We start from the raw sequence: 26,042 nt of genomic DNA, 5'->3' as shown, positions 1-26,042 counted from the left end.
AAGAGTAGGCTCTTTCCCAATATTGTTCAGAGCAATGATTTCCAGGAAATTGATATTGAGTGGCGCATTTTAAGAAATTGTGAACAAATCAAAACATTTCCTAATGATGTAGAACTATTTTGGGATGAAGTAACTTTACTAAAACGTGGCGATGAAACTCAAATGTTTCCTTTGTTGTCTAATTTCATCTTTAATATTTTATCACTTCCCTATTCATCCGCTAACGTTGAACGCATATTTTCACATATTAATCTTTTGAAAACAAAACAGCAACATGCAAAACGACTCTTTAATACAGCTAATTGTTTTGATTTTGAAATTAATTCGACGATGACTACAGCTATAGCCAAACAATATTGGTATAAAAAAATTATTATTCTTAAATATAATTGTTATAAATTAGTCTGTACGTTTTTTTTTTCAATAAATAAACGAATTCGATTGAATACTGTATATATTTTGAGACAAATATAGATTTTGGGTACAAAATAGTACAAGCATACCGATTTTAGCTGGCAAGTCTACCGATCTCGCTCTATGACGTTCGAGATCACTGTTAAATCAATAGATACATAGAATAGAGTATTTTGTAGCTGTAGGTACCTACCTACGTACCTTTATGTAGGTACGGTATCTATCATAAGTGTATAATCTATGGTATCTATCATATTGACAACCCAAAAACAACAAGTTATCATTTAATTTTGTCATAAAAAATAATGTTGGCAAATTATGTGTAAATTTAGAATGATAAAATATTAAAACGCAGTATCTGTAAATAAAACTTTGGTGTTAAATAAACAATGGCAAATTGCAAACAATGGTAAAATTAATATAATGCAACGTTGGTTTTTCTTAGAAGAAAGAAAAATACAAAAAACCAAACCAGAAAGAAAAATGTCCGAACCTGAACCAGAACAAAAGGCTGAACTAATTTCCCAACAATGGCAATTCTCAGTAACCGTTCCGGATATAAATCCCATCAAGGAGAAAGTGTTCGTAACAGGTAACACTCCAGAACTTGGTGAATGGGACTACACAAAAATAATTATGATGGATTATGACGAGGCTTCCAATCTTTGGCTTAAAACTTTAACAATACCAAATACTTGTGAAGTTTTATATCGTTACGCCATATGTTTCTTAAATGAGAACTCAAATGACGTGTTTATTCGTAAATGGGAAACAAATATACATCCAAGAATGATAAAACAAACCATGCTTCACCCTACCCAAGATGTATTTGGGGAATATGATAAAAAACAAGGGATCAGTACTGGATGGCTTACCAATCAAACTCTAATTCAATTTAAATTTTCAAACAATCCCTTACAATTAAAAAGCCGTTTAGCTGAAAGACTCATAAATATTAAAGTCACTCCAGTGAAATTATTCTTTGGAACAGAACCGCATATTGAAGAATCTTCGCTAAGTACTGATACCACAGATACTGAGTTACCAGCTGGAGTGCTAGTGGAAGTTGCAACACTGGCTAATGATCCTAATATCTGTCATTTAAAACCACAGGAACAATTTGGAAGAGAGTACAAATTAAATGATGTTCTGCTAGTAAATGTTACCACACCAAATCCCAAGCAGCTGGCTTATCTAATAGACTTTTATTCATATAGTAGTCGTGCAGCATCTGAAGATCCTCCTTGTCATGTTGGATACACTTATGTGTTACCAAACATGTTCAAGCCCTCAGAAGGTAATTTAGAATTGCCAGTAACATGTAATGTAAAACATCGACCTCTCGGAACTGTGAATTTTGGATACTTAATCGTTTGTCCTATGCAGGAAAAGCTTTGTAACTTGCAGGTTTCATATGCCAAGTATTGGGACTCAAGTTGGACAGGGTTAGAAGTGGGACACAGAGGCTTGGGTGCAAGTTTTAAAACAAAAGAGTAAGTGTTTCTCAGCTCACATCATCAGCAAGCAGTTTAAATAAATACAAATTTCTTTCATTCCATTATCAATACTAAAATTTCAATGCACATAGACTGCTAAATGAGGTTATTCTTCAAAAAACTTTGCACACAAATTATTATGACCTTTACAAATTGTAAAATATTCTATACCTGCTTAGTTTTTAATCAAAAAATTGACTCATAAATAGTCACTCACTCATAAATATCATTGGGCCACACTGTTTATTGTGGATATATATTTTACAGTTATATGTATGTTTATTCAGAAGTATGTTATTTAATATTTATTATAAAAAAAAAGAACACAATTCTTATATATGGATATATTCTTAAAAAGTCCATTGGATAACAAATAATCCTTTTCAGAGGAAATGCTATTCGTGAGAATACAATAGCTTCCCTTAAAAAAGCAGCTGCAAGTGGTGCAGATCTGCTAGAGTTTGATGTTCAACTGAGTAAAGATATGATACCAGTTATTTATCATGACTTTTATGTGTGCATATCAATGAAAAGAAAGAAGGAAATTGAATTTACAGAAATGCTTGAATTACCAGTGAAGGACTTGACTTTGGAACACCTACAAAAACTGAAGGTACATTCATGAGGCCTAGCTGTTTACAGTTCATCACAGTGAAGATCTCACCAGAAACTAATTCTCTTTACATATCAGTTCCAATGTTTGCTATAGCTGGAGTCACAAGTTTAAAATATATTACATTAAAAAGTGTAAAACTGTATTTTTAAGCATTTATTGAAAACAAAAGTGTAAAAGATGCAGTAGTAAAAAAATAATTAAAAGGATGCTACTCTGTAATTAAAAGTATAAGTACTGGGATCACCTTTTTTGTTTATTGTATTTTAAGGAGACTTTCAAAGTTCACAAAACAATTTTAAACTGCTTTAAAGTAAACAATAAATTATTTTATTTTATGAAGCTAAGCATACAATATATTGTATCGTATTTTTGATATGTACAACTGGCGAATGCTCACTTCCAATGGTCCTCAGATGTTATTTGATTGAGCTGTAATAAAAATTTCACGTACTGCAAAAAACATAATTTTTTTTTAGAATCCATCGCAGTTGTAAAGTTGAAGTTATCTTAAAAAATTCATCACTAACCTTCACCACCATTGTATTTTTGAGAATCTGTTCCAATACGCCCTATAAAATATTTATACCATTAGGCATAAAAATTACTCAAAAAAAGAGCAATAAAATAAAATTGTAAAAAGACGTATTTATTCAGAATTATTGTTCTGAATATGTATTTATGTTTTAGCTTTGTTGTTTGCTGTGAGCAAACTTTAGAGTTTGCTTACAGCCTGTAACAAGATCTTGATATATTGTTTACAGGTATACCATCTTGTAGAAGGACGAAGTAAAGAAACTTTATTTTTTGATGATGACTTGGACGAGCACCAACCATTTCCGACTTTAGAAGATGCTCTTAAAGCAATAGATATCCATGTTGGATTCAATGTAGAATTAAAATGGACAATGGAAATGAATGATGGCACATTTGAATTAAACAATCCATTTGATATGAACACTTATGTTGATAAGGTAAGGTGATAATTATATTTAATTTAAATAACAGAGAAGATCATTATAATAATTAATTGCCTTGCATTTTAAAGATGACTAAACTTTAAAACTTGTTAGTTGTTCTTAATTGCATGATGGCTATTTTTCGTATCTGTAATACCAAGCACCTTTTTTTATACATATCTATATTAATTTATTATAAAATTCAAATTAAATTATATATAGATAAATAAACATTTTTTTAAATTCTTTTCATTATGTCTGCTTATTTGTCGGTGTACATCTTCACTACTGAACAGATTTTTATGTAGTTCTAACATGTAGACCTAGATTTATTTACAGTAATTAAGCTTCGTTCCATTAAAATCAGATGTCACAAAAAGCTGACATTAAATATTTTTTAAATGATTTTTATGTTATTAAGAGTTAGTTACACAGCAAATAAAATTATTAAAATGAAAGTAACTGTCTGTATCGAATTCACGGCCAAATTACTGAACCGGTTTTGACGAAATTCCGCATGGAAATAGTTTGAACCTTGGAAAATAGAATAGGCTGCCTTTCTTCCCACTACTGAACACAGCTCTCCGACTATGTGCTGTAAAGAGTAATCCACCCTGGCACAGCTGCTAGTGGGAAGCTACTAGTGTAGTATTCTTGTTTCAGGTGTTGGAAGTGGTACTGAAACATGCTGGTGAACGCCGCATTGTGTTTTCTTGCTTCAATCCAGACATATGTACTATGGTTAGGAATAAGCAAAACAAATATCCTGTAATGTTTTTGACTGTGGTGAGTATAAATGGCGTATTAACTTTGTATTTGTAGAAATAGATTTTTTATTTATTGCTTATATGTGTAGACGAGCGTGAGCTGTGAAGCCCACCTGGTGTTAAGCGGTTACTGGAGCCCATTGACATGTACAACGTAAATGCCACACACCTTGAGATATAGTTCTAAGGTCTCAGTATTGTCACAACGGCTACCCCACCCTTCAAACCGAAACGTATTACTGCTTCACGGCAGAAATAGGCGGGACGGTGCTACCTACGCGTGCGGACTCACAAGAAAGAGGTCCTGCCACCAGTAATTACGCAAATTATAATTTTGCGAGTTTGATTTTTATTACACGATGCTATTCTTTCACCGTGGAAGTCAGTCATGAACATTTGCTAAGTACATATTTTATTAGAAAAATTGGTACCCGCCTGCGGGATTCGAACACCGGTGCATCGCTAAATACGAATACACCGGACGTCTTAACCTTTAGGCCACGACGACTTCAAATTAAATGTTTTCCTCCGGAAAATATATTAGTAAAGACAAGGCGAGTTCAAGATAGGCTCGACCAATGCATAAATAGTTCATCACGAAATTTAAGTGTTTCTTTCATTTAGAATTTACAGTATTATGGCATATATTTTAAAATTGAAAATATTACAATTATGATCATATTTAATATTAATAAATTAGTTTGAATTTATATCAAATTTTCATTATATTTATTAGATTTAATTTTTATTAATAAATTAGAAGTCACTTAATTCGTTACGTTAACATTTCAACGAAAATGGTAATCAAGAATAGTCATGTTTATTTAAATACATAGCTTCCTAAATTAAAATGTTATAAAAGAAACATCTGTTGTTTTTATATTAATTATTTATTCATGTTATCTATGAATGATAAACACGTCTATTTAGAACATTCAAAACGGTAATTTACAGTCCGAAAACTTATTCTAGGGTATCACTAATAAGTACCAGCCGTACCGGGACCCAAGATGTCTGTCTATCCCGGCGGCCGTACAGAGCGCCGTGAGCTCGGATCTGCTGGGCATCGTCGTGCACACCGAGGATCTGCTCCGTGATCCTACACAGGTAAGTTAATTAAAAAATTTTGTTGTACGGTTAAATACAACTATATAGTATTCGTTCAATAACCAAAACCGACCCTAATTGAAAACTCAACACTAACATTCATTTTATATATTTCATTAATTATTTCATTATCTTAACCCTTTTTTTTTGTTTTCGACATTGTTTTTTTTAAAGTGTGCAAGTTACACCTCCCACCCAACTGACGGGACAACGAATAGCCGCCGTCGCCCTAGACATGTTATTTCGGAGCCTCCCGATCCACTCGCTGCTTTTAGGCATTTGGGCCGTTCTCTGTTCTGGTCTACTGGTGGTAGGACCTCTTGTGAGTCCGCGCGGGTAGGTACCACCACCCTGCCTATTTCTGCCGTGAACCAGTAATGCGTTTCGGTTTGAAGGGTGGGGCAGCCGTTGTAAATATACTTGAGACCTTAGAACTTATATCTCAAGGTGGGTGGCGCATTTACGTTGTAGATGTCTATGGGCTCCAGTTACCACTTAACACCAGCTAGTCCACTATTCTAAGTTAAAAAAAAATAGGTCTCTCGTCGAATTCGACGTATAACATAAACTACAGAAAGAACCCACTGAGTTTCTCGTCGGATCTTCTCAATGGGTCGCGATTCCGATCTGGTGGTAGATTCTGCGAAGCACTGCTCTTTATAGGGCAGATGTTAGCAATTTTTTCTAGACTGAGCTTCTAAAGCCTCAAGTCTCTAAAAGCTGCTGACAGTTAGGTAGGAAAAAAAGTTAAATGACAAACACCAGAAAATATAATTTAAGAATATTCTACTCTTTTGTATTTTATATGGATCACAAAATGTAGTGGCGAATGTAATTTGTGACCGGTTTTATGCGATTTACTACTTCAATATAATTTTATGAATTGCTAATGGCAACATCGCTCTTTATAAAATAAGTTACCGCTCAATTCATTTCACTGAATTTTAAACTGAACGGATACTTATTAAAATAAACATATTTATATTAAATATATATTAAAATAAACATATATATTCAACGGCCGTCTGGTGTAGTGGTAAGTGACATGGTCACTACACAAGGGGTCGCGGGTTCGAATCCCGCCAAGGGAAGATATTTGTATGATAAATATAAATAAATGTCTTTCCAGGGTTATGGGTGTATATTAATTATATGTATGTGTATAATAAAAATATTATATTTATTTCCGTTATCTGGTACTTGTAACACAAGTTCTTTACGAACTTAGCACGGGACCAGTTAACGTGGCGTGATTGTTAGTAAATATTTTTATTTATAAAATAAGGAACTTCGTTCCAAAAAAAAATAATATAAAAATCGGTTTCTATTGCTTTTATTTGAGGGAACTATAATATTTATAACAAAAAAAAATTGCTGATATGTTTGATTTATCTAGTCAAACGAACAAGATAAGTCCCTAATAAAATCGATCGGCACGAAATTTACAATAACGTGGCCTTGAGTCGAATCCGGCAACAGATTAGATCGTACTATGGGACGTCACGTGATAGATCACGTTGCCAAGCTTCGCTCACGCAACTCCTCTCGGATGTTATACTTTTGTAATTTGTTGCGTAAATAACTTGTTTATTTTGTTTATCCGGTCAACAACTTCAACACCAACACCAACACAATTTACAATTGAAGATATCAATGTTATAAACGAATTAGTCAATAATAATCAATATTATCTCGCTTAACACGTTGAAATTATACTTTCTCCCCATAGTCGCACCAATATGTCGAGAATCGTCCAAAAATCTTTGGGATGTTCTTTTGGGAATATTTTCAGAAAATCTCACTTATTAAAATAGTGATGTACTAATATTCTGAGATATTAAATGGCAGGTACCAGTCTCCGTCGAGCTAAACATGGTTTCTAGTAACTGTGAACGTGTTATCCCTTCAGACTAGAGAATGTTGTGTGATATTAGCTCCGAACATGGCCTACTAAAAGTAATTTGCCACAATCAATACGTCATATCAATATTCTCAACTCATTAACCTAACAACCTTCGTCTGGTCCTCCTGAATAATTCTCACCTCTGTGGCAAGACGTATTGTGAATCCGTATGGTAGCACCATCATGCCATGAAGCAATCATTACTTTTGAAACGATAACCATCACTCTAATTCAATTGAAGCTTTGATCTGGTGTCTTCACAGGTCTTAATGTCTCTACGCTGACCGCCTAAAATTAGACGTACAAAGATATAATTAGCAAATCGTTTGCCGGAAGACGTTACATGTGGCCCATAGACATCATCAGCGTAAATGCCGCCATCCACCTTGAGTTCTAAATCGTACAATGGGTGCCCCACCCTACAAAACAAAACCCATTACTGCTTCACTGCGGAAATAAGCAATAAGTGGTGATTCCTACTTGTGCGGGTTCACAACGCGCCCTACCACCATTAACGCCCAAAACACGTCATTTCGGAACCTCCCGATCCACTAACGGTACTTTTAGGTTTTCGAATGTACCGGTGTTAGGAATGTTAGGATGCACCGGTCATCGTTCTCGTCGAACCCGTCGCTTGCGACAAAGGGCTGGGCGAGTAAATTAACCCACAGACAGCACACTGAGTTTCTCGCCGGATGTTCTCAGTCGGTCGCGTTTCCGATCCGGTGGTAGATTCTGCGAAGCACTGCTCTTGCTAGGGTTAGTGTTAGCAGCATCGGCAGGTTTGAGCCCCGTGAGCTCACCTATTAGTTACGGTTACGCTGAAATGGCTCTCAAGACTATCAGCTTAGGTAGAAAAAAAAACACCAGTAATTACGCATATTGTAATTTTTGCGGGTTTCATTTGTATTACATGATGTTATTTCTTCATCGTGTCTTGAACATTTGTTAAGTAGATACGTATTTCTGAGTATTTCATTAGAAAAATTGGTATATGCCTACATGATTCGAACACCGGCACAGTCGCATCGCTCAATACGAATGCATCAGGTGTCTTGTCCTTTACATCACGACAATTTCCGGCTTTGTTTGTGTACAGTAAATAATAATTTTCTTCAGATTTTATTTTTAATACACTATTTTTAATGATAATGTGTTAAAAATACGAAGATACGTACGAATATATCTAGATGATTTTACTGTGCTGTTCTAGCAAAATTACACAATATTTAAATGTTAGTGGGATCTGTTATGTTAGTTTAAGCCGCGCCAATAAAGAAACGAATCTAAAATGGCGGCGGCGATCATGCGCTCTCACTCTAAACTATTGCTGTCTTTAGTCGCACACAGTACAGTATGCAAAAAAAAAAACAGTTCAGTGTGCTTAGTGCGAGTTTTGTAACGCTCTCGATAGCGAGCCAGTTTGCTCAAATTTGTATGCAATTGGAACAGCGCCCCTAGCGGCAAACGTACGACGTACAAACGAGTTCATATTAACGTTGTGATCTCGTAACCGAGTAATTTTATCGAAATGAATACCACGAATGACATTTGTGCGAGTGCGTGTTACAAATTAGTGGGTTTTAACGTTTCGATCGAGTATTTCTTTAGTAGTTCTATTTTTCCAACTAGAGAGGCAAAAGTATCATGCCATAAAGCCTAATCTTTTTTTATGAAAAATGATAATATGGAGTGAAATGGATTTGATTAATTTGAAGCATTAATCAATTGGCATGGAATGAAATGAAATGAGATCAGATAATATGGGATAAAATATAATCTCTGCAAAATGCTGATTATATACTGAGATTTTTTTCAGTGGACCTTTTCGAAGACTTCGAGAAGCTACGTCCAGCGGTTTTGTTAATTTTTTTTTAATTTTTGCACTTTCACAGATACTATACAGTTAATAAACCCACGTTACTTTGTTATTGCATAGATGGGTGGACGAGCTCCAGGCCCACCTAATCTTAAGTGGTTACCGGAGCCCATAGACATCTACAACGCAAATGCCGCCTCCCACCTTGAGATATTAGTTCTAAGGTCTCAGTATAGTTACAACGGTTGTCCCACCCTTCAAACCGAAACGCATTACTGCTTCACGGCAAAAATAGGCAGGGTGGTGATACTTACCCGTGCGGACTCACAAGACGTCCTACCACCAGTAATTACGCAAATTAATTTTGCGGGTTTGATTTTTATTACATGATGCTATTCCTTTACAGTGAAAGTCAATCGTAAACATTTGATAAGTACGTATTTCATTAGAAAAATTGATACCCGCCGGCGGGATTAGAACACCGGTGCATTGCAAGATACGAATACACCGGACGCCTTAACCTTTAGGCCAGGACGGTCTCAAAATTACACTTATACACGAAGAAATATTAAATACGCATAAACTAAGAAACATTAAATAGACAAAATAAAACAATTCACACAATTTAGCTCCTCGCGGTCCCTCCAAAATGTCTTTTCATCTTTTTTTCCTAGTTGTTCAATTGTAAATGAATAAATCAAAATCAAATCGAGTTTACGTTCTATACGGTGAAAAATGAAGAATTGTGAGTGTGAGTTGAGATATGCTACTCGCTTCGCAGTGCGTTTATTCACCGAGAGCAGCAATAATATTATTTCTCGTATATTGGTAGCACGTGATGTTTTGGCATTAGACCGTCTAAATGAAATACAACGCATTTTAACAGCATTTTAATGGGAACCACCTACTTTCAAAATTATTCGGGTAATGTCACGTGTTCAATACTATTTTGTACCTTTAGAATTAAAGTGGCTCAACCCAAAATTCTTAGTTTCTGCTAAACTTCAATATTGTAATACAATAATTGTATTTTTTTAGTTTTTCGGTTTAAACACTTTAAGGCATGCCATTTTATTTGAAAAAGACAGAAAGAGTACTTTGTCCTTTTCTAGACTAAAAGAGACTGTTTAATTTTATAAGCTGATAGAATAATATAGAAAAGAATAATAGGATACCCTCTAATCGTCACTTTGGAAAATGGTATGGCTTTATCATTTTATCATTTAAATTATTTTTTATTGCACTTATAAAACTAATTTAATTTACAATATGTAACTACATATATCTATAACTAATCCGTACTTGTCAAATTCCTCATAAATTGTCAATATTCTTAATAAAATTCCTATTAATAATATACAAGTGCAAATGTTGAGCTGCTTGCTAGAAATGATATAATAGTGTTTTGTATTTTTGTTGTTTCCTTGTAGGCTGCCTGTAATAATCTAAATCTGTGTGAAAGGCAATAAATGATTTTATTATTATCTACTAATGGTAGTCCAGTGGTCGAAATTTGACCATAATTTATTTAAATTTTAAGTTTGAACATTATTATAGTTCTATTGTCACCTTTCTATTATCATCATTTCTATAATAATCATTGCTCTATGTCGCCAAGGCTACATTATAGAAAAATAATATTAAAGACAAAAAATCTATTCTCAATTTGACCACAGATTGATAAATCAATAAACAAAAAAAGTATAAATGCATGTGTGTGTGTGTGTGTCAAATACATGGTAATGTGTGTAAGGTTTTTTTATTCATTTAGTTTATTTTTTTATTGTTTATGCACAATTAAAAAAAAAATATTAGCAATCTGCACTACTCTATATTTTCTATAAGTGTAGGAAATTTCATACTTCTCCGTCCGCGCAATTTTCGTAAAAAGGAGTACAACATTTTTGCTTCACGTATTACCTACTTAAAATGTAGGTTCTTAATAATAATACATAAGTGTTTTGAAATATAAAACTAATCTTAATTTTTTTAGTTATACCACTTCCATTCTAAGGGTGCAATTTCGTAAACAAACTTTGCCGTAATGGCGTAACCTTTAAAATACACGAAAACTGCCCAGCATAAACATATTTTTTTAGTAACTTTAATAGAAGTATTAGAATTAGAAGTTTATTATAGAATTTATTTAATTGTAATTACATATTTAGACATACTTAACATAATTAATCTTGGAATAGGCAATTATTTCAGCTTTTTTTAATTAAGAAATTATGTTTTACATAGGTTTAATCATTTACCCGTTGAACGTTTATAAAATGATTGTATTTACGGTAATAGTGTTGATGATATTCATTAGGTGGCCTAAATATACTAAAATTATTACGAGCATCCATCCTTATTTATAAATGTGTAAAGAAGCAAAATTATTATTACATTGTTCAAATTTCTATATAATTTATAAATATAAATCTGTACGTATGTACCTGTAAATATGTATATTGCGCGCGCGTGTGTGTGTGTGTGTGCGCGTGTGTATGTGCGTGTGTGTATATATTTCTATAATAGATAGGTACACAGTGTGCAATTCATTTCGAAATTATTCTTGCCCATCTAATGGTTGTCTGGAAGAGATCACTCTTAGCGATAAGACCAAGAAAGAATGTTTCACAATATTTATTCATTTTGTGTACAATAAAGAATACTCTTTCACTGGTGGTAGGACCTCTTGGGAGTCCACACGGGTAGGTACCACCACCCCGCCTATTTCCGCCGTGAAGCAGTAATGCGTTTCGGTTCGAAGGGTGGGGTAGCCGTTGTAACTATACTGAGACCTTAGAACTTATATCTCGAGGTGGGTGGCGCATTTACGTTGTAGATGTCTATGGGCTCCAGTAACCACTTAACATCAGGTGGGCTGTGAGCTCGTCCATCCATCTAAGTAATAAAAAAAAAAACTATCTCACTCTCTCTCTCTCTCATCAAACAACTCTTTAAAAAAAAGCAATGATTTAATAAGAATTAAATGAAAAAGCAAAGAATTAATATATATTTACAACTAGCTAGACGTCTATAAAATTTTCTAACCGAAAAAATATATGTGTATAAACCATTAGAATAGATAAAACCTTAAAAAACAATATTATTATGAAAAACGAAAGAAAAAATCTTGATATTGTATTGGTTTCACGGCAAAATTTTTAGTGACTACTTAACTTGCTTGAAAGTGAAGAAATACTCTCAAAATCCATTAATTTGTAACTCGCACTCGCACATACAATAATCGAGAGGCTCACTTTGGTAAAGCTATTCGATACATGAGACAGCAACATAAACAAACTTTCTCTCTCCCACAAAATGGGATTCATAAGTTTACCACTAGGTGGCACTGATACAAACTCACACAAATTAAACATAACATTAACATCGATTGAGTAATTAAAAAAACTCTCACTAAGTACAGGTACATTACCCATTACCCGACTAATTATAAATATCGTTAGAAAGCTTGGCATTTCAATTAAACGCCTTAAAAACAAACCTTGCGTGCTACCAATATAAAAGAAAAAAATATCGCTTTTCAAGATGAATAAACGTCCTGCAAATCGACTAACTCGCACTCAGAGCTCCGCACGTTTCACCGTGAAGAGCGTACACTCGATGCGAGTCATTCGATGCGAGTCATTCGATTCGATTTTTGAAACTCGCACTAAGCCTACTGATCTTGTTGTTGAGTTCGAGTTTTTTTCACTTTCGAGTTGTGCTACTTAGATGACTGGCAGGAAAAGTGTTTACGCAAGTTGCATCCCAGACGAGACACCTCCCCCTCTGCCAGGGCACAAAGCAAAGTAAAGTACATTCTCATTTGTTTTACAATAAACAAATTTTTCTTTCTATGTTTCTTTTTATTTGTTAACCCTACCATCTGTCAGTGCAGGTACATAGACGCCATTTTCGATTCGTTTCTTTATTGGCGCGGCTTATACACAGTCTGGCAATTAAACAGAAGTTAGTTGTTTCCTCGAACTACCACTACTACTCACCTACTGTTCTTCCGTATTAATAGTAGTAATATCCTCACGTAAACCCTGTCATCCTAAATCTGTTTATATTTCCATCCACATAAATCATCACATTTCTATACGGATTTCCATCCACATAAATCATTACATTTCTATACTACTGTGACCATATATAATACATCGGTCGACTATTTTCGAAGATTTTATTTTCTTCTTTTTCTCCACCTTATCTCACTAGGTGGGGTCGGCACATCTAATTTTTCTCTTCCATTCTCTTCTATCAGCCGTCATCTCAACACTCACTCCTCTCTCTCTCATATCGTCATTCACATACTCCATCCATGTCTTCTTCGGTCGACCTCTTCCCCCTCTACCTTGCACTACCATTTCCATACATCTCCTAGTCACATGCCATTTTATAAAAATGAATCTCAGAAGACAAACATTATTGTTTCCAGGTGAAATTAGCGACAGATGCAGGTTTAGTCATATTCTGTTGGGGTGACGACAACAACGACAAAGATACGATCAAGAAATTAAAAGAAATGGGGCTGCATGCTGTGATCTATGATAAATTAGATCAATACATAACCAAAGAAGTCAAGGTAATTTATATCTTATTTAGATCTCGTAAATGCCAATTACACTTGATTACAAATTATCTTAAAAGCACAGCCATTTTATCACGCTACAAAAGCTTTATTTTTATTACTACTTGGTGCTATTAGCAAGCTTTTTAAATCTTATATAGTTCAATCGCTTCACGCTTCTAGGGATCGTTTTCAATTTTGCGGCCAAAAAAGTAACGATTTAATTAATTTAAACTTTCTTTAATTTTCCATTTTTTTGTATTTAGGCATGTTCAGCATAAAAAATGCTTCATCACAATCAAGTGTATCACTCATTTATAGATAATATTATATATGTTCATTTATATTTTTCATTTTACACATTTGATAACGCCAACACGGAGGACAATTTAAATAGGACCTTTTTTTTAAAAGCTTAGACATCGTACTTCTTTTGTTTTTAATAATGTTCTAGTATCCAGTTAGTTTTCCTTTTTTATTGTATATCTACTGATTAAATAAAATTGCCGAATTTCAACACGCATTACTGGAAAAATAGCAAACAAGTTAGAATTTGAATTTCGAACCAGTGATGCGAATGAGGTTTGAGGTAGTTTTAATGTATAACTTCTAATTTAACAGTGTTTACGAATATATAGTTATAGGAACACGTGCCTGTTGTCATGACAACAAATTTACTGTACTTATAATTGAGTCGACTATTATCAAAGCCGGCAATGTGACTTTTGGACAATTATTGGTAAATCAGAAAAACGAATTATTGACTTTGTATTCCATTGGCAGTCACAAAACTCTTCTGAACGACATCTTAGATAAATAACAGGTTAAGTATTAACCTTTATTTAATGCAGGTTTTGAACCGTATTCTTTGAAGGAGACGGTTATATTCAAATCAATCTGTATTGACATATCAATAATTTTTGTTTTGTCCAAATGCACAGATTGCCACCTTTGATAATAGACGACTCAATTACGGTAACATTAAGGTTATGAGAATTAAATCAAATAACTCGCTTTTGGCCCCAAATTTGAAAACGACCCCTAGTAGTAATACATTTTCATGATATAATTGTTCCAACATAATAGCAAACAAACTAGTTATTTATCAAGCAACATGTAAATCTACTATCATTATGACAATGTACAGGAGAGCATATTCCTCGTCGAGGCCCGAGAGTCCCAACGAGAAATAATGCGACTGGCGGCGTTTGAAGATTTACATCCACCTGGAAGCTCTTCATCACTCCAGACCATTGAATCAGAAAACCGACCTTACTTTGATCTCTCTGTCCGCGAAAGAATACAACAAAACTCCACAGCTACCTCCCTGGAGTCTCTCGCTTCCTCGATGGACCTAAGAGATGAGGCTCCCGATAAAAATTTAAAAAGAAACCGTGAAATTATATCCGTAATCGACAAGGAAAGTCAAGTCAAAGAACAGCGGATGTCTTTTCAGGGACTGTTCCCGGCTGGAGATAATTCTTTAGGGTTGTCAAAAAAATCCCGCACGATCGAAAACGATCGTAAAGACATGTGAAGTTTCATCTCATGTAAATTAATTGCTCAATTTGTAAAGAAAAAAAAACGCTGCATAGTGAGATAAAAATAGTTGCAGTAACTCCATTTTATGTTATATCAATAATAATATCTATACAATATTATTACAATTTAATCTTATTAAACAAATATTATTTTTACGTTTGATTAACGATAATATGTAGAACCCAATGAATCCAATATTTTAATTTTGTTTTGAATTAGGCTAGTAATTTTACAATTTAAACCAATGATTGATTTTAAACAAATATTACTTATTTACCAAATAAATGTAATAAAACTATTTTTACAGTTTAATTTCGCGTTCAGAATTATCGTTTTATTATTTCCGACTTTTGGAATACTTTACAGTTTACGTGTAAGGTACGAATGACGTGTAGTTCGTCAATATTCAAATATTTGGCTAACTATTGTCAATTTCTTTTATTCTTCAATTGGTTATTCATTTATATTTTTAAATTATATATGTAAATTTTTTAAGTTAATGTTATGTTAATAATATACAATTATTACATCAAAATACTCTAATAAAAGATACAAATTTTGAAAAAATTAAATATTTTTTAATAAATTGATAATTACCGGTAGTAAGCACAATATTTCAATGTCGACAAATTAAACCGTAAGACTAGTTTTGACTACGACTCTCGGAAAACGAATAAAATACTGTATTGTTTCTAAAACCATACTTAGCTTTAGTTCACATTGTTGGACTTAAATTTTATACTTACTTCCCACTTTTCTGTTTAGCTCATAAAAATAATTTAAATAGAAAAATTCTTCCTTAATTAATTTTACGTTGAAGTAAATTTTTAGTCTGTGATAATTTATAATTTTATTAGAATGCAATTCCCGAAAATGTCTCCAGTTGAATACAAAAGTAGTTTTTTTAGTATAATTCATATTTTTAGTATAATACATAAAAAATTTTTTTCGTGATTTTTATTTTATTTCGGTTCCCATAATTTTGTAATAATAATAAATATGTAATTATATTCTTATCATAATACCGTAACACTCACAAAATACTTCACACCAATACCTAATTAATAAAATATACTGATTGCCTATTTTGGTTCTCTTGCGAAAAGTATTTACTCAAATTAAATCACTAATTAGCATGCAAATGGATACGAAACAATCATGACGTCGGTCTATTTAAGCTCACTAAAATAACTATTTCTTTTATGTTTTGATAACGTTTATAATACTCATTTTTACCCGCGATTTCACATGTGGGGATCGTCTTAAGTTAATTATTTTTTTATAGATCAAGCACTGAAATAAGTCTTTTGGATTTTAATTTATGGAACTTGATTTTTTTCGTGTGAAAGTTTTGTTAACTGTCGTGAAAACATTGTGGTCATCGTGGCCTAAAGGATAAGACGCTCAGTGTACTCGGGTCAAGCAATGCCACCATTTTTGTGTTCAAATCTAGCAGACATGTTATCAAATTTTGTAAAGAAATACGTTCCTAACACGTGTTTTCGAATGACTAGTAAACACAAAGAAAAAACATCGTTATTTTTGTATTGTGTATAAAAATCAAAGCCCTATGTATTGTACCCCGGAAAGGATAGGTTTTTTTTTTTTTTTTTTCCTACCTATGTTGATAGCCTTGAGAGGCTGTTTCAGCTTCTCCTTGACGTGTAGGTCACGGGGCTCAAAACTGGAGTGTTGCTAGCACTGGCCCTAGCAAGAGCAGTGCTTCGCAGAATTTACCACCGGCTCGAAAACGCGACCCACTGAGAAGATCCGGCGAGAAACTCAGTGGGCTGTGTCTATGGGTTAATTCACTCGTCGAGCCCTTTTTCAAGCGACGGGTTCGATGAGGACGGTGACCGATGCTTCTGCTACCTAAAAGCACCGTTAATGGATCGGGAGGATCTGTAATGACGTGTTTAGGGCGACGTCGACTGTTTACCATTCGGTCCACAGGACCGGGTATGTAATTACCGGTGGTTACGAAAAGAGGGTTTTCATGTCGTGGTGTCGCCTTCTCGAAGCGGAAGGATAGGTGGAATATCCTTCCTATATCTGTTACGAAGCAGTATTGAGTTCCGGTTTGGGAATGTCGTTATATAAAACCATTAAAACTTCGACCTCATATCTCTAGGCTTCGGTAACCAATTAACACCAGATGGCCCAGCTGGTTTAAGCAACGGAGAAAAAAATAATGCAATTCCAATTTGTTTAACTATTAGCAGTATCAGTTGCCCGATGTAAGAATCGTACCCAAGATCCTCGACCACTAAGTCGGACGCTAACTACTACGTTACGGAGTCAAACATGTTTCTAATTTTGGGCAAATAAGAGTTATTTAACACTGAAAGCTTAAATGCAACAATTTTTAATATTTTACTTATCGCCTCCGGAAAAATCAAATTTTCGAAATATGAGTCAATTTAGACTTGATATTTCTTTTTCAATATTATTAGGCGTTTATTTATGAAGTAAAAACTTAGGTATTTGGCCCCATTATTTGGTTTTGAAATTCAGTGAAACGAAAAGGCGACGCATAAAATTATCATCATAGAATTTAGTATGAGGGAGAATGAAATAAATACATTATTTCTGAAGGTTTTACTTTAACAGAGTGTGAATTAAACGTATTTTTCTCTTATTATGTATTTACCTAGTCGTTAATATGTGAGTGATTTCTTTTACTGTCCATTGCGTGACCAAAGTTACGTGACCGTCGTGAATTTATAATTAATTGGTTACACTGCAGGCGAGCAAGCACGTCCATGATTTATATTAGTTTTAACCGTGTCATTTTACTCCTCCTCCTTGCTTCAATTATCCTCAATGCTGAGGGTGGTAGACTCTTAACTTTCTCTTGGACTATCTTGCACCAACTCAATTGTATTTTCGGCTTGCGTGGTAGGCATCTAGGATTGAGGTGTTGAGGGTAGAGCGTATCTGGTCCGCCCAGTGCATTGGACTTCTGCCAACGTACTACTTATAAAAAAAGCAATACAAAATTGTGTAGTCAAGTTGCTGGTTTGATAATAAACGTGGAAAGATGTATAACTTCACTTTGTGGAAATATGCGCATACAGAAGCCATAAGTAAACGTTCCACATTTAAACTCTTTTTTTGTATTTATTTATTTAATGCTAATACTGTGCTATGCTATGCAAATATTTATGATAAGGTATGGCAATTACTATTTTGTAAGATTTTTTTTAGAAAATTTGCTGTGGAATATGCCCTGGCATTGATGGTGTACGTGAGCGATGGTGACTATTTACTTAAATAGAAGAAATCGCGTAGATTTTACTTCTAATATCCTGTATACGAAAATAATAATAATTGTTTTTACGTTCATTTTGCTGCATGTCTGTACTAAAAGGATTTAGCAGATTCATCGGGAAATGACAAAGGTGCTCATCAGTTTTAGATCTAGTTTAATTCAATTTATTAACGCGGCTTAGTTACGAACGCTTTTGTGGAAGTAAACCAAAGTAGCAAAAGTGAAATGAAACAAAAATATTAAAGGGATTATATTATATTTCAACAAATTTAATATGTATAATACGAAGGTAATATAATAGTTCTTATCTACTTAGTAAGTACAGTTTAATGAGGACGGAATGTTTATTATTCACAACACATCACTATGTAATTATAATTTGATGTACATCATCAACATTTTACTTAAATACTACACATGATTTTCGCTCAAAAGAACTTTTGTTATTGTCTAAACAAGTAAATTGTGTATTTAAATTTGAATGTACTCCATTGGTAACAAATGTTATTGGAAAAAAAAACGTGGCAAAATGTTACAAGTTTATGTAAAACAATTTGTTTCTAATCTAATACATATATTAAGCTGAACTTAAGGTAACCTTATTGAATACTGCTGCTTGTTATCAAAATCTAAATTATTACGTTAATTGTACATTATGAACATGTACCTACTATTATTTATAGTCTTCTTGTGTAATTTGCATGAAATTTTTGAAATCGTCCCTTATTGTATAGTGTTTTACAGTGCCTAAGTGTTTTATTCAGAAAAATATTATGACTAGTAAGACTTGTGATTCAAAATTTGATTTTAAACAATTTTAAAATATGATTGCTTTTTTATGGGTGATGTCTACCTGGATCAAAGATCCCATAGATGGTGAATCCCGCCACCCATCTTGAGAAATAAAGTGAAAAATTGAAAATTTCAGTTATATTGTATTATAGCTGCCTCATCACCCTTAAAACCGGAAAGCCACGACTGTTTCGTGACAGAAGTAGGCAGGATAGTGATGTGGTACCCATTTTACGGTTTATGATACGCTCTATTACCACTAATTAGAAACATTAATTTGATTTTTTATCTTAATATTAGTATTTAACGTGGAATGATTATGAATTAATATGTGAAGTTGTTGAATACAAGAACATACAAGTACAACAGGAAAATTCATTTTGGAATGTAACGCTATAAATTGGCCGCTTCTGCACAACACCATATATATATTTAAAAAAAGGGTGCGTGTACTTATGTACGCGCGTAAGAAGTTATACTTTATTTTTATTAAATTTATTTCTTTTTTTTATTTAAATTTTAATCAATTTGAAATAAAATCGATTACACAACATCCTCAAACACGCATATTGGCATCCCTTTTCTTGACATCGTATAAATTCGGTAATTCTCGGTACGGTTCGGAAAGTTCTCCTGCGGCTATATTCAGACTCGCCAAGTTACGTCGGTCATATTGTAATGAGCGATTTAGTGGACAACTTCATTCTGTTAATTTTGTGTCACGATGCGCGCGCATCGTAAAATTTCACTCTCATAAATTTTTCATAACGCGCCTAAAGAAGTATAACTTCAAAAAATAAGAAAACAAGGCTACGTTAAGTGAGGCTACGTGAGACATGTAAATTATAGTGTCCACAACCGATTTATTAATTTATTTGTATTTATAATTTAAAAAAAAAAAACGAAAAATTTTCTGCACTCTTTCTAAAGAACTGTTTTGGCAACCCTCTAAAGCACTATCTAATATCAAAGGCTTATTATTGATAAATATTTAAAGAATAGTAAGTATGAAGCTGTTATTTTAACAAACTTAAGAATAACAGTAAAACTATAAAATAAAATTATTCCATACAAGATAAAACAAACTAAAAACATTTCATAATAATATCATTCTAAATACTGTACGTGACGTACCTACACGTTTCTGTAAAATGGAATATCGGCTTTATATCATTTGAAAGACAATATTAAACGAATTTGTTTCACATTTACAAAGTCAATTTTATATGATAAATTGTGACAGTCACGTTTTTCGTCAGAAATAGACGCGAACGTCATCATTAGACGATTAGAAAAGTATATAATATGATTTTGAACGAATCAGTAGCAGTGTAAATAAATAAAAGTAACGAAAATTAATACTTTCAATGACATTTGATTTTTCCATGTATGTAACAATACATTAAGTTAATAAAAATTATATGTAATAAGTTAAATATTTTGGGCTTGAGATATTTTAAATATTGTTACGAACTGGGGTTCAGAGTTCTGCACAGCTGCTGAGAGGGCAATCGGGCGTCGAATAGAGAAATTAAGACAAGTGTCGTTTAAAAGATAGTAGAAAAATCAATAGTGAGAGCGTTTAGGCAAAGGGTGTTAAGTTGTATGGAAGAGTTCGTAAAAGTTCTACTGGAGTAAACTAAATTAGTTGCAGAAATTCTGTTGCGGGCGACGCCGAAGTAGTTTAAATTTGAAATTATTTAATAATTGAGTGTGGAAAAGTTATATGTGTCCTGTGAATCGGGACAGAGAATTATATGTATTTTTCATAAAAATCAACGAAATGACTCCTTGCTCGATAACACTAAAAATCACATCCGAAGGTCTATTTATAATTTTATTTCGAAACTAGCGACCCGCCCTCGCTTCGCTTCGGAACATTAAAGCTAGTCTAAACAAAGTAGCCTAAGTTACTCCTTATATCATCAGCTACCTATCAGTGAAAGTCCCATCAAAATCGCTCGAACCGTTCCAGAGATTAGCCGGAACAAAAAGACAGACAGACAGACAAAAATTGTAAAAAATCAGGGTTAAATGATTCATTATTTACGTTAAATTTTACGCTCTTTTGCTCTCTCACTTTTAAAACCGTTTTGGTTATGCAACAAGGCTTCTAACTCAACAGCTATTTTTTTATTAAGAATAAACTATATCCGAAGTAAATAATCAAAAAATTGTAACTACGATAAAAAAAACATAGATTTTTACGTATGTAGATACCTATACTGTATGTATATAGTTTTATTTGATATACCAAGCGTAAAATTTTTCAAATAAGCATGTTCTAGGATTGTATAAAGAATTGTTCTTATGTATACCTATATATTAATACGTGAAGCAAAAACTTTGTACCCCTTTTTACGAAAATTGAGCGGATGGAGGACTATGAAATTTCCCACACTTATAAAGATTAAAGAGAAGGAGTGCAGAATGTTAATGTTTTTTTTTAATTATGCATAAAAAATAAATTAAATCAATAAAAAAGACACGAAACACACTACCATGTATTTGACACACACACGCATATATACTCTTTTGTTTATTTTTAAAGTCTTGGTCGAATTGAGAATAGATTATTATTGTTTGTCTTTATATATTATTTGTCTATAGTGTAGCCCTGGAGAAATCTGTGATTAAAGAAGAATTATAATGTTCAATGTTCTATTTTAAATTAATTATGGTCGAATTTCAACCACAGGGCGACCACTAGTATTAAATTAAATTGTAAGTCTTAAACATTTTTAAATTTCACAATTTTAATACTTCTCGTTGAGGTTTAGTTCCTGTTGGTTTTAATACTGCAATCAACTGATAACTTTTCCTTTTCTTCATTAGAAATTAGTTAATTATGTACATAATCCCTACTGTTTGATTAAATATAAAATGCCACATCAAAAATAGTCATTAATGGAAATTAAGAAATAGTAGGCCTATGGACGGATTTCAAAAAAAATATAATAATATACTTCAGCTTACGTAATACGATGATAGTAAAAATATACAAGAAGATTCTGTTAAAATTACATTTCACATACATTTCACGAAAGGCTTTTAAAAATGTTTTAAATTAAATAACATAATAAATAAAATAAAATGTAGATAATACCTAAACAAATATTTTTTGTAAAATATTGAAACTTAAAACTATAAGTAAGTACTGATTTAATGATATGTAACTGTACTATTTTTTTTTTAAATAATTAACATTAGTACTTATTAACATTTAGTGTAAATTTCAAGAAAAAAAATGTTTTTTTTTAATACATTTCATTATTTTGATTGGACAGTGAGAAATACTTGGTTATACCTGTGGGTGGCTTTGCTTTGAGGTGATCTTCTATGTATTGACATGGACAGACATACTTATGTCCGTGTCGGCCAGGTACATTCGTACCGAGATTCAATCTGTTTTTGAGAACATACGCGCCCCATCTTGCAGCGTAACGTAAGAATAGAAGCGCGCCCCGTTCCTGAAATAAAAAAAAAGTGTTAAACATTTATGCAATTGTGGTGGTGGATGAAGTAAAATATCTTTTAAACCATGCCAACTATCACTTAATATTCCATGCACAACACAGTTATAATCATTAAAATGCAATTATATTCTAATTAGTTTATAACTTGACATAGTTTAGGTACAGTCATTAATATAATTCCACCACCAATGTAAGTAAGTATACAATGAGTAAATGAAACTAGACTTGCCAAACGTGTAAGTAGGTGTTTGGTCAATCAAGACCGCGGCGCCTGAGCCAATCGTTGCAAAGGGGACAACAAGCTCTCGTATCTTTAGGTTCTTTGTTCCGCAATATCTCTTCAACATACTGGCAGGGGCACAGTGCTAAAGGTAAATGGCGGGGCGCCGCGGGGTTGCCACCCTCTTCATCTAATGTCCAATCGAGCCGACGACGCAAATAGTCCTTGCCCCATCGCTGCAGGTATCGGTAGAAAACTTGCTCTTCTAAACCCTGCACATTCGTTACCGTGCTTACCCTCTACAGCTACATACCACTTTACTCTCTAAGTATGTATTAGTATTACACTCTTTTTAGATCATGTTTTTCTGCATTTTAATTGAATTGTTAAACTTATGCATTAGGTATAATGATAATGAACTAAACTAAATTGTGTTAAATTTTAATGTTAATTTTACAATATTATGCGTGAGTATTCGAGTATTGAAATTTAGATTTAAGGGTTCAGATTATATAGCTTATTTTAGTGATGAAAATGAATATAAGTGTAAAGCATATTTTTAAATTAAACAACTTTTATTGATTATGATGCAAATTGTATTTAATATTATTAGTTGCATGTAAATATTATAAATTTGAGAAATGTTGAATCTTATCAAAAGTTATTTAATTCAATTGATGTCAGTCGCAAATTCTTATTACCAAATTATTGTGTTATGATTGATTATACTAGCTACTTATAAATTATTTTTTCAGATATATTATGAAGGTACATACAGGTTTTTGAATGAGTTAAAAATAATGCTGTGTTTTTGTAACAATGTTAAGAACTGTGAATAATTTATTTATAAAAACTATGTTCTTCAAATTCCTATATGTACTCATTAAGCATAATTTCTCAAAGATAGTACCTGTTTACGTGATAACCTAGTAGTTTGGCTCCCTTGAATAACTACGTCATTAGTAGTAATATCTAGTCGTTGCTCCCAACCTTGCATTATAGTTTTTCCTTCTTCAGTGTCAATGAATTGTTGTATGTGCATAATACAAGGACCAGAGTCAAAATATATGAAACACAAGTTCACTTTATGACATGAAATTTTACCCCTATCATCTAAGGCCAAAATCAATTTATGTTTGTTTAATAGTTTGTTTACTCTTGCCAGGCATTGGTCCAATCCTTTGGATAATTTTAATTTTATCCACATACAGAGAAATATAGCAGCAGCATTGAAAATGAGCCACAGTACTCCTAGGGAAAACAAGGTCAAACCTGTTAACCCTGAAAACAGCAGTGCCAAAAGCACGAGAAATGCAAGGCTAATCCAACAAACAAGAACTCTCTTATAACATATGTTGTAAAGGGTAAAGCGAGCATCATTCACTAGTAATTCCATGGCATGAACATATTCCTCGACAGTCAACTGAAATAAATTCATTTAAATTATGATAATGCAATAAAACACATAAGATTATATTTAAACAGATATTACTAACAGTTAAGCCTTGTGCCATTAATTCTTCAGGTACTAATTCTGGCCTAAACTGAGCTGCTGTAATCCACGGCCACTTAGTGTTAACAGGTAACAATGTCACTATTATGTCACCATTAGCTGAAAAATTAACGTCCGTTTATTAATATTACTTTTAGTAAAGGTAAAAATTCTGTTCATTAAAGTTGATACAATTGTCAAACTTACAGAATCCATGGCGTACGTTGACGAATTCAACATTTTTCGTTAAAGTTGATTGAGTACTGGATTCCAAATTTTTATCTCCTCTTTCAAGATTCACGTGAACTGTTTCTGTATTCAAAACAGCGGGAACAGTAGGACGTGCCGGGGTTTGCGTTGAAGCAACAGGTGGTGTTTTTGTTACTGCTATTTCATTTTCAGAATGGGAAACAGTTGGTGTTTGTTGTTCGTCATCAAATTGTACCCAACCTTTGCGTATTTTTTCTTCGTGTACGTTTCCATTTCTTTCATTGACTTCAGAAAACTCAATGCTGTTATCCGCATTATTCATTTTTCTTGAATATTTATACGCCTAACATTAAGTTTCTACCTACGTAACGATTAATTACAGAATAGAATACTGTACCTACCATAAAACACTGACTTAACTGGTTTTGTAGTGTTTACACTTTACTGATTAACATGATTAAATTATATTTTTCTTTTTATTTACATAGTGGCCTGGATACTAGTCTTTTTAGTCCAGTTTAATGAATAAATCACAAGACAAAGCAGTTTGCGATAGATGATATTTACACTATCTAAATCTGTTCGACTCTATAAATCGACTAATTTGGAGACTAATCTATGCCTGTTGTAGAATGGGGCCACCTTAATGATATATTTTTTTCCATAGCTTTTTGCTGATAAGGGGGCTATTCCAGCTACATCGTTGGTACATTGGTACGTTGTTAAACAGAGATGATTTCATTATCAGTTACTTCAGAAGAGCGGCGCGTCACTAAAAATCTCTTAACGTGGCTGCCTCCTCTATACAATAAGATCATATCCAATATAATTAAATGCAATAGAATATATATTATTAAAGTATGTAGGTACCACAAAAAAAGATTGACAAGAATCAAAACTAAAACCATAGACCTATATAGTAGGGACACGACATATTGTTCTATACGTACAATTGCTTATATAAATAGCACCCATTTTGAAGGCACATACATAAACATATATCTATCTCGTTCTTACTCAGCACTTTAACTCGCAGGAAAACAATATAACAGTATTTCAGTGCGTACATAAAATGAAACATGAATATACGTAAATATCTCCGTCTCCGTCTAATGAGGCCGAAAATCCGCCATGTTTAGCGCGCCAAATGTCATTGTCACGTCAGTTCGGCCGTCTGTTTTGGGTTGTACATTATTTATTGACTTTGATATCGATTTAATATGATTGATTATATAAAATTTCATAATTTATCATGCTTAAAACATACAAAAATAATAATTAAAACGTATTTTATAGGATCTCAAGAAAGTCGATGCCCTAAAACTATTATCTATATGTATTTAAATTCATTATGGAGCCCTCATCCGAAAAATCCATTTTTCGGTCGGAAT

The 26,042-nt window shown here is 33.0% G+C and overlaps 2 protein-coding genes across 4 annotated transcripts; one reads left to right on the top strand and one right to left on the bottom strand.

Annotated features, from left to right (window-relative positions):
* Positions 1-649: 649 nt before the first annotated feature.
* LOC114245519 (glycerophosphocholine phosphodiesterase GPCPD1) lies at positions 650-19,683 on the top strand. Of its 2 annotated transcripts, none has more exons than XM_089740257.1 (7): positions 650-1,907; positions 2,298-2,523; positions 3,288-3,497; positions 4,146-4,268; positions 5,222-5,356; positions 13,517-13,663; positions 18,561-19,683. In XM_089740257.1, exons 1-7 carry the CDS (start codon positions 838-840, stop codon positions 18,606-18,608), a joined length of 1,959 nt encoding a protein of 652 aa, XP_089596383.1. In that variant the 5' UTR covers positions 650-837; the 3' UTR covers positions 18,609-19,683. The 2 variants fall into 2 exon arrangements, with proteins under 2 accessions (XP_089596383.1, XP_028033507.2); XM_028177706.2 differs by lacking the exon at positions 18,561-19,683 and adding an exon at positions 14,796-16,144.
* On the bottom strand, positions 18,701-25,774 carry LOC114245523 (uncharacterized). 2 transcript variants are annotated; one of them, XM_089740258.1, is made up of 5 exons: positions 24,649-25,774; positions 24,446-24,561; positions 23,860-24,372; positions 22,959-23,221; positions 18,701-22,723 (listed from the first exon to the last, which is right to left on the bottom strand). In XM_089740258.1, the coding sequence occupies exons 1-4, from the start codon at positions 24,971-24,973 to the stop codon at positions 22,982-22,984; spliced, it is 1,194 nt and encodes a 397-aa protein (XP_089596384.1). In that variant the 5' UTR covers positions 24,974-25,774; the 3' UTR covers positions 18,701-22,723; positions 22,959-22,981. The 2 variants fall into 2 exon arrangements, with proteins under 2 accessions (XP_089596384.1, XP_089596385.1); XM_089740259.1 differs by lacking the exon at positions 22,959-23,221.
* Between the last annotated feature and the right edge of the window lie 268 nt (positions 25,775-26,042).

Source organism: Bombyx mandarina, chromosome 04 (assembly GCF_030267445.1).
Source record: "Bombyx mandarina strain Sakado chromosome 04, ASM3026744v2".
In the NCBI taxonomy this organism is placed as follows: domain Eukaryota; kingdom Metazoa; phylum Arthropoda; class Insecta; order Lepidoptera; family Bombycidae; genus Bombyx; species Bombyx mandarina.
Note: the sequence above shows the minus strand (reverse complement) of the source record. Positions and strands in the feature narration are given on the sequence as shown.

Excerpts from the sequence above, each read along its gene's own strand:
- LOC114245519 (XM_028177706.2), top strand. The coding sequence starts at position 838 with ATGCAACGTTGGTTTTTCTTAGAAGAAAGAAAAATACAAAAAACCAAA. Across the intron at positions 1,908-2,297 it reads GCAAGTTTTAAAACAAAAGA|AGGAAATGCTATTCGTGAGA; the intron begins GTAAGTGTTTCT and ends AATCCTTTTCAG. Across the intron at positions 4,269-5,221 it reads CTGTAATGTTTTTGACTGTG|GGTATCACTAATAAGTACCA; the intron begins GTGAGTATAAAT and ends AACTTATTCTAG.
- LOC114245523 (XM_089740258.1), bottom strand. The coding sequence starts at position 24,973 with ATGAATAATGCGGATAACAGCATTGAGTTTTCTGAAGTCAATGAAAGA. Across the intron at positions 24,373-24,445 it reads TAATGGCACAAGGCTTAACT|TTGACTGTCGAGGAATATGT; the intron begins GTTAGTAATATC and ends AATTTATTTCAG. Across the intron at positions 23,222-23,859 it reads CTAGGTTATCACGTAAACAG|GGTTTAGAAGAGCAAGTTTT; the intron begins GTACTATCTTTG and ends ACGAATGTGCAG.